This window comes from Eleutherodactylus coqui, chromosome 2 (genome assembly GCF_035609145.1).
Source record: "Eleutherodactylus coqui strain aEleCoq1 chromosome 2, aEleCoq1.hap1, whole genome shotgun sequence".
Classification (NCBI taxonomy): Eukaryota; Metazoa; Chordata; class Amphibia; order Anura; family Eleutherodactylidae; genus Eleutherodactylus; species Eleutherodactylus coqui.
The window spans coordinates 261517588-261536092 of record NC_089838.1 but is presented as its reverse complement, the minus strand read 5'-3'; the positions used below and the strand labels follow the sequence as shown (position 1 = coordinate 261536092).

Sequence of the window (18505 nt, the reverse complement as noted above, 5' to 3'; positions counted from 1 at the left end):
TCCTGAGAACATGACCTGTTGGGGTCCCTGAGGACTGGAGTTGGAAAATACTGATCTCATGGTATGGTAGTGTCCCACCACTCTTCCAACAACAGATGTTGAGGGAAAGAAGAGTTGGCATCTTGAATTTCGAAAAGTCCGACCCTTTGTCTTGAGGATAGAGGAGCCACCAGTTAAGATGTTTGGCAGCATCAGCTCTTCTTATTTAGAACATGTGCATGGTCAACGGAGCCAAGTGTACATGTGTATGAGGAGTCGGAAGGAATATCTAAAGTGTATGGCCAGCTTGCTTTTCTCATTAATTGTATGTCTGCTAATAATGTACACACATTAACGACGATCTAAAAAAACATACTGTACATTAATTTTGACTAATGCATTAGTTATTTTCATTCCCTTTGGTCGGCTCATAGTCTACAGTCAATAAGTGGGATGTTCAGCTCTCACTGAGCTCTCATCATGAGTTCTTCCAGAGACTGATCCCTGTGATTATCATAAATGAGAAGAACTTCTTTGATGTCATCTTGTTGGAACCCCATGTCGTTGAACTGAAGTAAGAGACGGAGATATTCGGCAGCCTGCAGAAGACATAGAACAAGGGTGAAGATACATACTTCCGAGACAGCTTAGCTATATTCTCACAGATGTCACTTATAGTCCGCAATTGGCCCTACATACATGATAATGTATAACCGGTGTACTCACTGGCTTCTACTTTTACAATTTAGCTTTGTGTGATAAACTTTTTCACTCCGCTGAGTTTATGTCTTTTTTATATATAAAACACAAAATCTGTTTGTTTGTGTCGTATACAAATCCACAGTTCTGGATCAATTTGAGTGATATTTTGCAGGAGCGTTCTTCAGCACTAGGCGACGAATACTGGTGTAATTACAAATCGAAAACTTACCGACTTCCCCTGTAATTTTTGTTGCCAATAGCAACCAATTACAGCGCAGGTAAAATGAAAGCTGCACTGTGATTGGTTGCTATTTCTTATACTGCTAAGGTAAAATGAAAGCTGCGCTGTGATAGGTTGCTAGTGCTAAGCTTTCATTTTTTACACAGCTGAAGTAAAATAAAAGCTGAGCTGTGATTGGTTGCTATTTCTTATACTGCAGAGGTAAAATTAAAGCTGCGCTGTGATTGGTTCCTATGGGCAACACAGATTTTCTTTTGGACGGCTTTTATAAGAGTGTAGTGCTCAGCTCAGGCAGCGCCTCATAATCAAATTTTTGACGAATGAATGATTTGTGACCACTGCAAAATGGCGCAGCATTATCAGTTATTATGTATAAGAAGGAAATAACTTTGAAAGACCAATTTTTAATAACCAATCCCTGCACTTACAGCATCGTGCAACGCACGGGTATATCACCTAGTATATGTAATATGACCCCATCCAATTATTCATCTGTGGAATTGTACAGTGTAGAACAAAATGGATGAGAACATGAGCACAAATGTATCAAACATAACAGTAATGAGATACAGGAGAGGCCATGACCATACAGGTTTACAATCTGAAGGGAGCTGAGGTATTAAGACAAGAGGCGGCTGTTGCGTAAACTGTATTTAGGCAATGACCACACATTACAGAATTTCCATACTAGCTTTGGCCCCATTCACAAGGCATTTCTTGATGTGGATCCTGCTCCAAAATATCTAAAACAACATTAATTTAAAAAATTCAAAAAAGTTAAAAAGGAATCTGCGCCACAGTTCAAAGGGTGCAGAAATCCGTGTGATGGGAAAAAACAACTGACCGAATCTTGACACTGAATCTGTGTTGGGAAATCCACACGTGAATTAGCCCCATTAAATGAGACTGATCCTTTAGAGGATCTGCGGTAGCTGGGTGAACTTCTGACATGTTGTTAAGAATGATGCACACCAAAATCCACAGTGGATTTTCTGCAATGTGTAAACATACCCCTGGGATTCGGTAAGTAATTGTGGGATAGTACTCAAGGCACTGGCGTTACTATAAGGGATGCAGTTGCACCCTTGCCCAGGAGCCTTGGGGGGTCCATAAGGCCTCTCTTCACCCAGTACTATGAATAAACCATTATAGTTGGGGGCCCTGTCACAAGTTTTGCATTGGGGCCCAGATGCTTCAAATTACGCCTCAGCGTTAAGGAGTTAAGAGAAGTTGGGGGGGGGCCCAAGATAAACTTTTGCACCTGGACCCATGAGCCTTTAGCTATGCCCCTGACTCAAGATAAAAGCTACAGTGTAAAAAGATTTTACATGATATGATGATAATTTGAGTTTTTTAGTTTCTATTTGAAGGTGTGAATAGTAGTTCATCTTTTGTCAATTTTCAGTGCTTGCATTAAAATCTGCCCATGCATTTGAATAGGTGCCACGTATTACAAAATGTCATGTATTACATCATTGACGAATGCAGAGGAAATATGTAGCATCCCACAGTAAATAAACACTGAAGTTCAGCAGCCAGGCCTGCAACAATCAGTTGATTGGAAGGATTTCAGAGAAATGATCTATTTTAGTATGGAACTTATTAAATCAAGATGAGGACAAAGAACTTGAGTGTTAACTCCTTCCAAGTAAAGGTAGCAGAAGTACCATAGACCAGAAGACTCATAGACCAAAGCTATTCATTTGTACCTGTAAAGGTTAACCTCTTTTGTCATGATTTAACCCTCAAGTCTTAGGAAGACTTCAACTGCACAAGTCAACTATGAATAGGGCCAGTATTGCCAGACTCCTTAACATGTGACAGCAGGTTGTATAGTTAAGATAACCCATTCCATATGGCAGCAGTGTTCCTCTTCTGCACGTTTACCAGTGAGCACTGCTTTTAAAGTCCCCTTCCCCTCTTCGTCCATCTCCACATGGAGTCATTATCCTAATATGGCCATACTCTTAAAAACAACAGGTACAAATAGCATTCACTTCACTCCAGGGAACCTTGCTCTATATTCTCAACTATTTCCATCTTAAGACATTAACGTCTTAGATGGAAGCCTTTCCTCATATTTGAACATGGCCCAACCTACCCCCACCACCCCCTACCCTTGCACACTATTTTAAGGCACCCTGTTAAAAGTCTGGCCTGGAAGGATTTCAGAGAAATGATCTACTTTATTGTGGAACTTATTAAATCAAGATGAGGACAAAGAACTTGAGTGTTAACTCCTTCCAAGTAAAGGTACCAGAAGTACCATAGACCAAAGCTATTCATTTGTACTTGTAATGGTTAACCTAATTTGTCATGATTTAACCCTCAAGTGTTAGGAAGACCTTCAACTCAAGAAGTCAATTATGAATAGTGCCAGTATTGCCAGACCCCTTGCTTGCCCTTCTGACTCTTGACAGCTCATTTCCCCAAGCTGTAGATAGAGCAGGTTCCCCCCTTACGAATATCCTTGGTTTTAGCTGTAATGATTTTCCTGATTGATGGTCTCTTTATAATATGCTAAGTCCGCTTGTAATAACAGCCTTGAGATGAAGAATACCAAATATATGACTCACCCTCCAATGAAGTTAACTTCTTCACTCTCAGGCTACAAAATTTCAATTATCTCACAGTTTTATTATGCAAACAAGTAATTAGAGTGTCTATTCTAATCCAGTGTATGAGAACACTGAACATTCACAGGGAGACTACAGCCTATAAATCTTTTCATAGATCAGACATATTGTTCTGTACTTATCATATGGGCAAATTTGGCACGTGTCTTGTCTATGTGCAAGAATCCAGTGCCAAAGACAATATCTTATGATTCTGAAGGGTAATGCAGTGCCTAGGCGAGTATCCACTGTAAATTCAAGCCAGAGACCGCAACCATCCAAAAGAGTACCTGTTATCGGACGGTCTATATATTTTTACAGCCACGTCCCCACTGAATCCACTGCTATTATATTTGTGTTTCTAGCTCCTCCATTCAGTCGCAATGCCTCCCATAACTTACAGGGTTCACCGCTAATCTACTGTCAATTGGGCGGTCTAGTAAGGAACAGGGGAGTCTAGAAGATAAATAAAAACATTAATGGAATCAGTGGGTACTCGTCTGCAAAGGTATGTAGTCCATCCAGTTTATCACGTCTCTGTTCCCTTCTTTCCCCAGGCTTTACAAATTAAGTTCTTTACATCAAAATCAAGAGATTTTAATTTATGCTGTAAATGTGAACTTTTTTCCTCCTGATCAGCTGGATCCTAATCCCACGGAGAAGGAATGGGAAGTATGAGGTGTGTTGTGATTTAGTTGCTCATATTAGTCATTGACCGGTTACTATACATAATATTTGGCTTTTTCCTGAAAAGCTGGAACCTACACATCATTTTAAAAAAACCTGAACTCTGCACATTTTCAGGATGTTCTTTGAAACTTATTATCTCTTTCAACTAATCTCCCCATTATAGTTCATCGATTATTGACAACTGATACAGTGAATTTACATAACACATTGATTGGTGAGGTCTCAATGACCTCAATAACTCTCTGGTTTGAGGGTTCATTCATACAAGCGTAAGCGCTTTCAAGCTGGCCGTATTGCAGCTCTAAAATTGCATCAATGAAGAATAGCCATAATCGAGTCGTGAGCTTAGAAAGTGTTTTCCCGTCCATTTACACGGGTGTATCACGGAAAAAATATGCTGCAGCGAGGAAAATCTTCGGTTAGCAGAAATCCTTGGAATGACTTCTAAAAGCTTCAATAGCTTAAATAGCTCTTCTCTTTTCCAAGATGCGGACACAGGTAAACTTCCTCGTGTTCCCTTTTTCAGGTCCCATAGGAGTCTATGGGAGCTTCCAGTGTTTTTGTCAAAAGATAGACCAAGGCCTATCTTTTCAAGCAGCAAGAAAAAACATTTTGACTGCGCGATTTTTTCAGATGACCGAAAATCACTCATGTGAATGAATGCATTGGAATCCAATGCTTCACATGGTCGCCATTTTTTTAATGCAGGTCTTGGAGCTCCCTATATATGCTTGTGTGAATAGGGCCTAAGTCGCCTTAGGAAAGCAGGCTACACATATGGGGCCTCACCTCTCTGTAATTCATTGTAATAAATGGAAGTTATGAAATCTGACTTTCAGGGCGCATTCAGATGACCGTATATCGGCTGGGTTTTCACGCCAGCCGATATACGGTGACTCTCTCTGCAGGGGGAGGAGGCTGGAAGAGCCAGGAGCAGTGCTCTGAGCTCCCGCCCCCTCTCTACCCCCTCTCCGCCCCTCTCCACTATTTGCAATGTGAGGAGGCGGAACGGGGGTGGGGCTAAGTTCCTGGGAATTTGCTCCGCCCCATCCCACCTCTCCTCATTGAAAATAGTGCAGGGGGTGGAGAAGAGGCAGAGAGGGGGCGGGAGCTCAGTGCACTGCTCCAGGCTCTTCCAGCCTCCTCCCCCTGCACAGACAGACACCATATATCGGCTGGGCGTGAAAACCCAATCAACATACGGTCATCTGAATGCAGCCTCATACTGAGATTTCCACGGCTCTCCTTCATTTCAGTGTGGAGAGACTGCACATCTCCTAGTGGTCCAGTCCAGATGTAGTGAAGCATATACCGTAGTCAACTATGATTTTCAATACAGTAAAAGAAAGGTATAATGAACCATACTGGCAAACATTTGGCTAATTTTAGTGTGTTAGTACGGTGCTATATAAAGGGATGTGCAAAAAATTGTATCACATGCTCCATCCAGCGTTTGGTACTGAAAACAGTAAGTAAGCTGCATAAAACCTTGTAAATAATAGGAAAAAAACATTTAAAATGTAATAACATTTGATATAAAAGAAACATTTACAACAGTTCACGGAGGTTTTATGCTGCTTACTTACTGTTTTCAGTACCAAACACCAAATGGAGCATGTGAGGCAATTTGTTGCACATTCCTGTATGTCAAAAGCCCTTGCCAATATAAACGCCAAACGTAGAGTCCAAGCAGAATGTGAACTCTGACCGGTCTGTGGCTACACAGCAAGCTGCATATGTGTTCCTTGTTTTTTGTATCATGGCTAGCATTAACTTTGTGAGCAATTCGTGCTGCAGTAGCTCTTCTGTAGGACTCGACCAAATGGACTAGTCTCCCCTTCGCCCACATATGAATACGCCTTGGGCACCCATGACTCTGTTGCCAATTCACCAGTTGTCCTTCCTTGGACCACTTCTGGTATTACAGTTTTTCCCCAAAAAATAAAACCTACCCTGAAAATAAGCTTTAGTGTGATTTTTCAAGATTTTTAAGGATGCTCGAACTATAAGCCATAGTTACAGTTCATAAAAAAAAGTCCATTTAAATAGTGTCCAGGCAGCTATACATGTAAAAAAGTAAAAACAATTGGCAATAGAATGCAGCAGGACACATGACTCTTCACCAAGAAAAGCAGACACCCCAAAAGAATCACACTCAAAATACCCTACGAGACTCAAAACAATAAGGATTGGCAGGTGGCGGGCTCTCACACACAGATCGGCATCACTCCCGAGCTCATTATATTAGAGCAATGTGGCTGCTTCCGGTCACCAACTGCTACACTTGGCTGCAGTGAAACACGGAAGAGAGCAGCTGCAACGCCAAGGGACCTGACATCCCGCAACGCACCTGTAATAGGAGTGAGTCCCATCAGGACTACTCGATCTATGTGTGAGAGCCCGACACTTGCCAACCCTTACTGTAGATTGTTGTTCATGGGAAAATAAGACATCCCATGAAAATAATCTCTAATGCAACTTTTGGAGCAAAAATTAATATAAGACATTGTCTTATTTTCGGGGAAACAGGGTAGGTAGTAACCAGTGCATATCGGAAACCCCCAGCAAGACCTACCATTTCTGGAGATACTCTGACTCAGTGGTCTGGGCATCACAATTTTATCCTTGTTAAAGCCACTCCAATCACTACATGGCCCATTTTTCGGCTTCCAACGCATCAACTAAATTATTCATTAAGGAATATAAAGCATTCCATTCTGTATAACTATGAAACACTCATATTCCCCTGTTTCTCATTAAGTTATGTGTGTAGCAGACAAAATAAACCCTACATTTAGTGATCACACTTAGAGTGACAATACTGCGGGGACATGAACTATATTAATGAGGTTTTCATCTGAAAGTCATTCTATAAGACCTGATGCATGTTGTATGGGGCAGTCAGTGTATATTGATACATAGTGAGGCCCTTGTGATTCCCTGACCCTATGACGAGGACTCTCAAGAGTTGGTTGGGGACTTTCTCACAGTCTATGTCTGATCTCTGATTTGGCTTCATACAAACAGGAAATGAAGAGTTTTCCCAGACATGTCATCGGACAAAACTGCTCTACAGAACTGCGAAACCACAGCCCATTGACACTGAGCGCAGGGGAAAATGACTCTAGTCTCAGAGGGTCCCATTTACACTTCTCTTCATGGATTTTATTATTTATTCCTTTTTATAGAAGGCCTATATGCATTCATGTATTACTTTAGGAATGCTACAGTGTAAAGTTAACCACTTCAAGGATAAATGACATCTTGTACAAATAAGGCAAGATGTAATACATTATAACTCTGACTGTTTTTTTCATAAGTTTATTTAAGTCATAGTTTAACTCTCAGTCAAAGATGATAGCCAATATGGCGGGACGATCTGTTGTCCCTTGTGCAAAAACGGCTGCTACCAGACAACTGAGGAATGTCTAAGTGTCGAAGTAAAAAAACCTTCACTAACCCTTTGCAATCCAATTTTGGATTCAGGGTTTCCTAGTGTTTTTCTCTTTCTGCCATTAAACAATGGCGCCATCTGCTGGCTAGAACCATTACTCCGGTATTGGACATGCTGGAGAGGCCCCCGACAACAGAGCGGCCAATATTGCGCAGTAAGAATACCCTGCTGGACGTCTTCGGATATCAGAAGCTGTACAGCCTTCAATCAGAATGTCTTTAGACGGCAGACAGTGGATTGGAAAGGGTTAAGTGACTTTGTCTTTTGTTCTAATTACTGGTTTCTTAATAAATAGCTAATTTAACCTTCAAATGGGTGAAAAGTAGATGTTACAGAAAAAATTTTATGTAGAGCACAGTCCACACTTATCAAAAATATGCCAACAAATGAGAAATTTGCAAGTAATGGATATATATAAAATCATAAGGATCACAAAAAGGGAAATAAAAAGCCACTCCCATCAAAGTGGTCAGGCTTGGTCACGGATGAATGGGTTAATGTTGTATTTCTTCTTTGGATACTTTTGGGATATGTACCATACATGAACAACATATGTACAGACAAACAGGGTGAGTGTTGCTCTTTACCTTTATCTCAGAATTCTGGAACATTTCCATTGCTTCTTCCACTTGCGCTTCCTCATACCCAAGCTTACGAAGGCGATCTGTAGCTCCCAGGTAACCCAGAACCTAGAAGCAAAAGATATGATGAGCAAATATTAATTTACACAAGAACTGTGGTTTCCTCCCATACTCCAAAAACATTCTGTTGGTCAATTGGGTTCCTATGAAATTTGCCTTAAAAGCGGTATTCTGGGTCATCAATAGATGATTCCCGGGAACCTGCTGATCAGCTGATTCCCGGTGCCGCTGTCGCTATGGTCAGCAGGGAATACAGAAAGGGCTGACCATAGCACAGTGGCCCGGGTTGGTACTGCAACGCAGCTCCCATTACATTTGAAGGGAGCTGCGCCTGCAATACCAACCCAGGCCTCTATGCTATTGTTAGCGCTCTCAGCTTCCACTGCTGACCATAGCGATAGCATCGCTGGGAAATGGCTGATCGGTAGGGATCTGAGTAGCAGGTCGCCAACCAATCATTGTTTGATGACCTGTCAGTCATCAATAGCAAAAGTTAAAAATGTGCCAGAACACCTGTTTAATCTGCATTTAACATAGGGAAATTAGACTGGGAGCCTTATTGTGGACAGGGTCGGATGAGAATGGTGACAATCTCTATACAGTGCTGCTGAATCTGTTGCCCCTACAAAAGCAATATGAACACATACAATATATTTAAGCAGTCATCCAGATTCTTAGAACTTTATTTCATTTGATTAGTGCATGGCTTGGAAGATGCATGTGAGTCATTAGAGGGTCTTCCAGGTCCTGCACTACTTTGGTCAGAGGAACAGTGGTATTGGGGGGCACAATTAGAGGCACTGTGACTAGCACTAATAAGGTAGACTTTGACTATACTCCTTTAATGTGGTCCTTGACTGTTCTAGAATCCGGAATAGTTCTCTAAATAGTTCACAGTTCATTTCTCAGTACTGTATAAAGAGTCAACCATGGGATTGAGCAGAACAGCCGTCCTAGACAAGTTTATTTTTGGAGTTTCTCGGTGTGCAGATAGACGAGATGTCGTGAATTCATTATCTAAGAACGATCTTCTAATAGTATTAGAAAAGAACTAATCTCGCTGCTGAACTAATTAGTTAATGAGAAGAATGCACACAAGTACTGAAGACTAAATGGTTAATGCAATAGCCTATTTAGGACATATTTTTAAAGCACTTCATATTAAAAGGTCTGGAAGCCCGGCCAGGAGAATGTAATGGCGCCAGGAGCATAAATTAAAGACAGGCAACACTAAAAAAGTTGAAAAGTTTCAATATAAAAAAAGAAAGTCTTAAAGAAATAGAATGACAATGAATTCCTACTGCTTTCAGAATAACAGGCCTTCTTAATTCATGTTTTAATTAAACTAAATATATACTAACATTCCACAAGGAATCTCATAGTAACATATGTACAATACAATAAAGTTATTACAAACCTAGAACTTTTTTTAGTGACGAAGGACACCTAAAAATACTTCATGGTCTACAAATCTTGTCATTACCTGTTCCAGGCTTTGTCCTCCCATCTTCTGCATTGCAATCATAGCTCTACGCAGTGGATACCCCATAGATGTCACAGCCTCGATGACGTCACGCTCTTCTTGGCTAAGAGCTAACAGGACATCGCCGGAGCAATCAGAATGTCTTCTTGTAGGTGGGAGGCAGGAATATGGATTCAGAGACTGGAGGTACACAAGCATATATATAGCATTTCAGAAAACAATTCGAACCTTAAAAGTTTGCAATGTTTAAGCATAGGGCTAGGTTCATACTAGCTGTAACTGCAGGTTGATCCGAGAGACTTGGGCGTAACTCGCATCAGACAGCACACGCACAACATTCTGTGTGCTGTCTGGTATACATCGACCTAGCACATTCACATGCATTGGCATGTCCTATTTCTCATTGGTGAAACAGACTCGATTAGGACATGTCATGAGTGTTGTCACACGGACCATGGGGCCATGTGAAACACCATCCATGTATACAGTCTAATAGGCTATAATGGGCCGTGTGCTGACTGTGGCCCCACAATATGCTAGTGTGCTCCTAGCCTAATAGAGAGACTACAGGGTGAGTAAAGCTTTTAGAATTAGATCTCTTAAGGCATCTTAAGGCCGTTTTAGACACAACGAGAATCGCTCAAAGCCGTCTTTTGAGTAATTCTCGTTCTGTCTAAATGCAGGGATGTCGTATAGTTTTCGTGCAAGAGTCGTTAACCGCTGAATTCTAGCTTGCTAGAATTGAGTAATTAGCTGTTATCATTAGAGCAGGCTGTTATCATCCAGCTGCGCTGATAAGATTCTCTCTGTATGTGTCCTGCTGTGAATTCACAGTGGGGACACTAGCAGTCAGAGTGGAGAAAAATACAGCTGTTTGTTTATGCGAAGCAGCTGTAGTCTTCTATTAGTGGCCGCGGTGGTGTCCCGCTCCAGCTGCATATTCTATAGTAGCTAATTAGCTACTATAAAGTATGCAAAGATGATCGCTCAAAACTGTAACTCAAACTATCGTTTGAGCAACTTTTGAACAATCATCTATAAGTGTAAATGGGGCTTTACACATTTGCTGTGTTTCCCAGTTGCGCCCAGGAGCAGGGAATCCACATGCTGCCATGCAGGCTCCGACATTGCTGTATGCATGCACCCCTAGAGTGCACATAGTAAACAATATACTGCAGGGGTCCCCAACTCCAGTCCTCAGGGACCACCAACAGGTCATGTTTTCAGGATATCCTATGGTTAGAACACCTGTGGCAATGTGTGAGGCACTGACAATAATTACATCACCTGTCAAACACTGAGGAAATCCTGAAAACATGACCTGTTGGCGGTCCCGGAGGACTGGAGTGATGGGAGTCATACCCAAACTGATCAACTATTGATGTTTTGCAATAATAATTTTTAAAAAAAATAAGCCATTGTCTAGTATTTATCGTGATGATCCTAAATGTCAGAGGTTAACATACCCCCATAAGCATATATTTTACCGTATGAGTGGGTTTGTGGCAGCGTATTGGAGGAATGCTGCCCGCACTGTAAGGTCTCTTGAAGCAGCAGCAGTTAGGATTTGGAGGGGGTGTTGGGGTCAAGACGTGTCCACAGCACTTGCTCCCTTGGTGCTGACTTTGGGGGTTACCTCTGGATTCTAAGTTTCCCTTCGGTAGGTGCACCAAGGCTGGAATTCTTTTATGTGTAGACTCCATCTCATTCTTAGAGATGTGTGAGGAGTTAGCCGACTTTTTCCTTTTCATGTGGGGTGGAGAAGATTCAACATGAGAGCAGCAACATCTGGGTGGTGGGCTGGGCACAAATGGAGAAGTACGCGGTCTGTTAGACCACTGCGGTTGAGGGCTCCTATTCAAACGTGTCCTTGCTTCTCTTTGTCGAGCCTCTCTCTCGCTGTCCTCTGATGAAGAATACTCATTATCCTCAGAATATCCATCTTCTTCAAAGATTCCCTCCTTATCCACGTTTTCCGCTCCCCAGCTGCTTCGTGGACGACTAGAGATAACATCTGATGAGCTCAAGCTTCTGCACCTTCTCATGAGTAAAGAAGGTTGTTGGGGACTACTGCGTCTGTTTGGGGATATCCCCTTCCTTTCATGCATCATCCAGTATGGAGGTGCAGTGGGTCTGACATCGGACGTTGGGGCCTTTCGATTGTACATTTCTTTCACCCAGTCTAGAACTTTTCTCTCCACAGAGAAATCATGCTGCAGATAAAGAAAAGTCGAAAAGTTTTATTTTTAATTTTAGCAAATACTCTCTTCAGTAGTATACAAGAGTTCCCCCCTACAGTGCTTTGTTCATTTTTAAGCTGGCAGCACTGACATGTATAATTTTTTTTTTTGCTAGAATATGCGCTTCAGTGGAAACCAAAGAATGGAATGCGAGTAGAGCAGTGATCGCCACTCCAAGCTTTGTCAACAAGAGAAGTATAGGCATGTCCCTTTTAATTATACTCCTAAACGGCAAAGTTAAAACAACATATAAACAATCCAATATGGAAACTCCTTCTCTCCCCGACTCGATTTTCACTTCCACAGCTTCTTCTGGAGCATAGTCTATCCCAGACACATTAGCATAATCCCCCCCCCCCCCCCCCCCCGTAGGCTGATAGAACCAATAGCTTACATAAACTAAAATAAGATGATATAAAAAGTATCACAAAGGTACATAATTAAAGGGCAACACCTCTTGTTGCCAAAGCTTTATTGCACTGTATCCTGTCTTCTACTTTTGTATTAGAGATGTCCAATGGTTTTGGATGAGGACAGGTCTAACTGTGAGGAAGCTATCAGCATAGAAGATTGGTACTTGTGTCCAGGATTTTAGGACTGGCCATCACTTCTCAGCTGATACTCCATCCTTTGGTTTCCGATGAAAAGCATTCTGTAATGTAGGACTACCGACTAAAAGAAACTTGGGACACTCTTGGTTTACTGCACCTCTTAAAGTTTAACCCCTTAATGATGCGGGCCTTTTTTTCCCATTTTTTCCCCCTCCTCCCTTCTAAAAAACCATAACTCCTTTATTTATCCTTGAAAGGAAGCTGTATGAGGGCTTGTTTTGTGCGGGATGAGTTGTAATTTTCAATGGTGCTATTTAATGTACCATATAATGTACTGAAAAACTTTTAAAAAATTCAAAGTGAAGTAAAATGAAAAAAAAAAAAGACATTCTGCCATCTTGCAGTGCGTCTTGTTTCTACGGCGCACAAACTGCAACAAAAATGACATGATAACGTTATTCTATGCGTCAGTACCATTACTACGATACCAAACTTGTATAGCTTTTTTTTTGCTGTACTACTTATGTTTTTTTTCAAAGGCATTTAATTTTTTTAAATTATTTTCTGCGCGCAATAACTTTTTATTGTTCCGTCAACGTAGTTGTGCGAGGGCTCAATTTTTGCAAGACGTCCTGTAGTTTACGCTGATACCATTGTGGAATACATACGACTTTTTGATCGCTTTTTATTGCATTTTTCTGAGAGACAGGGTGACTGAAAAAGTGCATTTCTGTCGTTCTTTTTTTTTTCGGACAACGTTCACCGTGGGGGTAAATAATGCACTTCTTTGATAGATCGGATTTTTACAGACACGGTGATACCAAATATGTATTTTTGTTTTATGATTTAGATTTTTTTATTATAGATATGGCAAAAGGGGGGTGATTTAAAATTTAATAGTTTTTTTCACAATTAGTAAAACTTTATTGATCTTATTTTTACTTTTTTTTTTTAGCCCCCCTCCTAGGGGACCACAACTAGCGATGCTTTGATCGCTCCTGCAGTATGATCTAATATCATAGCATTACATCATACTGCGGTCTGACAGGCAGTCAACATGACAGATAGGCAGTCTGCCAAGACAGCCCTGGGGCTTTTCAGAAGCCATGACACCTGCACGTCACAGGGGGGCTGTACGGGACCCCCAAACATAGTTCAGGGAATTTAAATGCCGCTGTCAGAATTGACAGCAGCATTTAAAGGGTTAATAGCCGCAATCGGCCATGTGACTGATTGCAGCTATTGCCCGCGGATGTCAGCTGTAATAAACAGCTGATGCCCGCGCTGTACGTCATATAGTAGGAAGGTTTAAAGGGCCACTCCAGCTTCATTATGTAGCTATCCCCCCAGTATATATAAGCAAGTTAGCTATTTCTTTTGATCTGAAACTCCCAGCCTCTTTTTCCTCAGTCGGTCATGTGATCTCAGTTCTGACTAGCTCGGCTTGGGGGTTATGGATTCATTTTCTAGTCAATTTTGCAGGTTGTGTGATGCTGTTACATGGATCTACTACTGCAACTGTGTTGAGGAACAGACAGGCACCCCTGTCACAGTAACTAATTATAATCACACAGCTGTGGTCACACTGTTATAGTAGAGGAGATCACAGCCAATCCTCCTGACTGTATACTTATGAGCTGAGGCTTACTTAAGTGAATACAGAAAGTAAAGATAATTAAATTGCTCCCCCTGCAGACAAAAATGGTATAGCCTTATCTAATGTTGGGCTGATGCATCATTTAATGGATTATAGTTAAAGTAAAAAATCTGACAGGAGGCTGCAGTGCATGGAAGTCACTGAAATCCACAGAGGAGATGTACAGAGTGTAAATGGCAATCAGGTGAGGGAGGGAGGCAGGCATGGAAAAATGTATTTTCACTTTAGTGGCCCTTTAACTAGCTGTGGGGGAATATTATTCTGTCTGCATATAATGTTTAAATTGTAACAAAAATTGTCCAAAAACAGAACTCTTATTTATGTTTATTTTTCCTATTGCCCAAACTAGCAGTTACTAAACAGGCTTAATTTTAAAGGAACATAACCTTCCAGACAACTTATGCTCATCTAACAGTCTGTGTGTGTCTTATCAATCTTGTAATATACTATCATTATTTTTTTTATTTTGCCACTGTAAATCAGCGTTGAAGTGCAGCACCTCTGCAATCCACTGCCTTTTGTTAGACATGTAGCTTCTCTAGAAGCTCCCCTGCACTCACACTGCTCTCAGATCTGCAGCTGGTGTGTACGCAATTTCCGCATCTCCTGATGTTATATTTACCTAACCTGCTTTGTGAACTTATCTTTATGTTGGTGGCATTATAGGTTTCTCCTTTTTGCTGTGGGCAAAGCAGCATAATTCTTATGGGATTAATCTTTATTAGTTGCTTTACTGACTGTTGTATATTGTATATTTGCATGGTTACATCTCAGATCTAAATACATGCGGTGACCATGCAAACACAGCACTTAGTAAAACAGCTAATAAAGATCAATCCAATAGGAATTATACTGCTTTTCCTCCAACATAAAGATAACTTCACATATCAGGTTAGGTAAATCTAACATCAGGAGAGGCAGACATTGTGTACACACTGACTTCAGATCTGAGAGCTGTATTAGTGTAGGGTTGCTGAGCCTATGAAGAAAAATCCAAAAGTCCTAGCTGCTAGAGAAGCAAAATGCCTAACAACAGGCAGTAGACTGCAGATGGGCTACACTTCAAACTTGATTTACAGTGTTAAAACAAAACAATTTTTAATTTAAGTATATTACAAAATTGATGAGACACGCACAGGCTATTAGATGACCATATGTTGTCTGAAACGTATGTGTCCTTTTAAAATTGAGGCATGAGGGACTGCCAAAACCTTCTGGTACCTCTGATTTAGGGGTAATACAATAAATCCAGCACAAGCCCAGTTCACTGACAGCATGTAAAGCACTAAAGAAAAGCAGCTCACCACTCCCTTAAATTATAACTGCCTTGGATGCAACTTAGTGCAGGTATACCAAAATGTACAAGAGGAAGATAGCAATAGTCCAACACTCCAATAGGTACCAGCAAGATTAATCTACTTTATTAAATGCAAACAAGGAGTAAAAACATTTCAAAAGACGAAGAGCTTACACGTTTCGAACAGAGATCTTATTCATAGTATAAAAATCTTAATCTTTGGAGATGTTTTTATTCTTTCTTTACATTTAATACAGTAGATTAATCTTGCTGATATCCATTGGAGTGCTGGATTACTGCTATCTCTTCAAGTCACTGACAGGCCCCAGACTGTTACCAGCCCCGCAGTACATGGTGATATATGACAACTACAAGCTAATGTCACTATCTGAAATTACTGTAGACAAAGTCACAATGAAGTCATATCAAAGCTGAAATCAAATAAAACATAGTTGCTTGCTTCTTTTGTTTCCTAGCTATGATAAAACTGGAGGTAAGGCTCTATTATATTTAACCCTTTCCAATCCACTGTCAGACGTCTAAAGACATTCTGATTGAAGGCTGTACAGCTCCGATGTCGGAAGACATCTGAGAGGGTATTCTTACTGTAGATTACTGGCTGCTCTGTTGTCAGGGGCCTCTCCAGCATGTCCCATACTACAGTACTGGCTCTAGCCAGCAGATGGCACCATTGTATAATGGCAGAAAGAGAAAAACCCCTAGGAAACCCTGAATCCAAAATTGGATTGCAAAGGGTTAATAGTCTAAGGTTCCGTGTAGACCTAACGATCTCTCGTTTGAATGAGTGAATGATGCCAGAGTTCGCTCAGGCAGCCTGTTTATACAGACAGTTACGTTCTTGGCTCGTTAACACGAGAAATTATTCAGTCATTCCCATTCATTGTATAAGTGAATGAGAATGATTAAACGATCGGTATTTAAACCGAATAAGTGAATGAGCCAATGATGATTTTTATGCCTGCATAAAATGACTGAAGAATTAATATGCAATTGCGTGTGGGCGGGTGTATATATGCACCCATAGAGAACAATGGGCTCTATCTCACTTATATACAAGGCAAATAGAACATGCTGTGTTCTTTTTTGCGCTCGTGCATTACACAATTCTGACGTGTTAATGCAATTAGAACTAAGGCAATGTAATTGATTGCCTGCACGTTACCGCATATCACAGGGGCGTACAGCACCCGTACAACATGCAGTAATAATACATCTGAGTGAGCATGGCCTAACAGAAGTGTGAACAGAGCCTAAGTAAGGTAACCGTGTAAGGTCATTCTGTAGGGTCAGAGAAGAGTCTCCATAAGTGCTAACTGACTTGTAGAGCTGACTGAGCCTTTAGCATTTGTCTTCACATTCCATATTAATTTTTTTTTTGCTTGGTAATAGCATGTTGGCATTAAGGCCCCATGCACATTACTGCATTCTGGCTCAGTGCAACCTCCGAGTTATATGGAGCTATAATAGGGCACTGAAAGCCTAAAGGCCCATTTACACACAACGCTCAAAATTCGTTCAAACTATGGCTTTTGAGAGATAATGGTTGCGTGTAAATTCTACCATTGTTTGCTTTTCTGGCAAACGATGATTTTTAGTTCAGCATAAAAACCATTGTTCAGCAGCCAGCTGATAGCAGGGACCGCATGCTGTAATTCTCCACAGAAGCATTGATAACATTGCTTCAGCTGCTATCCCACTGGAGAAAAATAGAGCTGTAAGCAGATAACAGACCACCTGTGATTATCTGCATACAGCAAAGAGAGGCTTATTTGCACGCAAATGAAGCTAATAAGTAGCTACTTAGTAGTTTATGCAAAATGATCGCTCAAAACTGTCATTAAAGCTATCTTTTGAACGAATTTTCAGCGATCATCTTTGCGTGTAAATGGAGCTTTACTGTATCACCATCCGTCTTTTATTTCCATAAAATAATATCTTTAATCATATACAATATTATGTAGTTATTCTCTTCTAGAAGAACTGCCCTATAATACAGCATCGTGTGCATGAGGTCTAGTAGACCAACATCCCTTTTGGCTAAATAGAAATAAGCAAACCAATAACATCTAGAGATACATATAAATACTATAGGAATGGTATATGCAGGTAGATGTAGCTGATCTCCATGACTCACCACAGTACACATTAGTATATCGCTGCAGTCTGGAACATTAACATTTGAGACGTTTGGTATACTTTCTTCAGATGAGGGGACAAGGGTGAATCCATCATACAATTTGAATGGGATGTCATCGAGGACACTCATTCCAATGCAGTCTCAAAATAGGTGAGGCCTAAACAATGATAACCGAAGCTCAGAATGGGAAGACACTCAACCAAATGTGATTCAGTATTTATGTTTGGTATGAAAAAATATAGATTATGACTAAATCTGTATTTTCTTAGCATAGATTATCCCATAATTAGTACAACTGATCATAAAACAATAGCATAAAAAGGAAGCAATAAAATAGTAATATCACAGATGTGGAAAATCATGCATGCTACTGGATCAACCATGAGTCAATAAAGTCAAGAAGAGAAGCTAGAGTCTGGTAAACGTTCAGGTGCCAGTAGTGGTAAGCATATGAGCAATTTTTGGAGGTGATCAGAGCAACTGACAACTAACTACCCTTCTCATCATTACAATGCCCCCCTTCCCGACCCACTCACCCCCTAGGTGTCTCCACACACTTTTAGGGTGCTCTCGTTAAGGAGACACAACACCACTTTTGACCTACAGTGGTGGAGTAATGGAATGAAATGGAGATGATGTCCCCATCCCCAACAGAGCATTGAACAGTCAGGTTGAAATTTGTTCTTGTACCTTTAATCAGCTGTAAACATAGTATAACATTTCAATATAACACGGACAACATTTGGAAGGTGTTTACTAATGTCTTATATTCAATATTGTAATGTCTTATGTTAGAA

The 18505-nt window shown here is 40.8% G+C and overlaps 1 protein-coding gene across 1 annotated transcript; it reads right to left on the bottom strand.

Moving 5' to 3' along the window:
• Positions 1–340: 340 nt before the first annotated feature.
• Positions 341–17837, bottom strand: UBAP1L (ubiquitin associated protein 1 like). Its single transcript, XM_066589988.1, has 5 exons — positions 17706–17837; positions 11293–12018; positions 9806–9985; positions 8269–8370; positions 341–578 (listed from the first exon to the last, which is right to left on the bottom strand). Exons 1-5 carry the CDS (start codon positions 17835–17837, stop codon positions 444–446), a joined length of 1275 nt encoding a protein of 424 aa, XP_066446085.1. The 3' UTR covers positions 341–443.
• Positions 17838–18505: the final 668 nt, after the last annotated feature.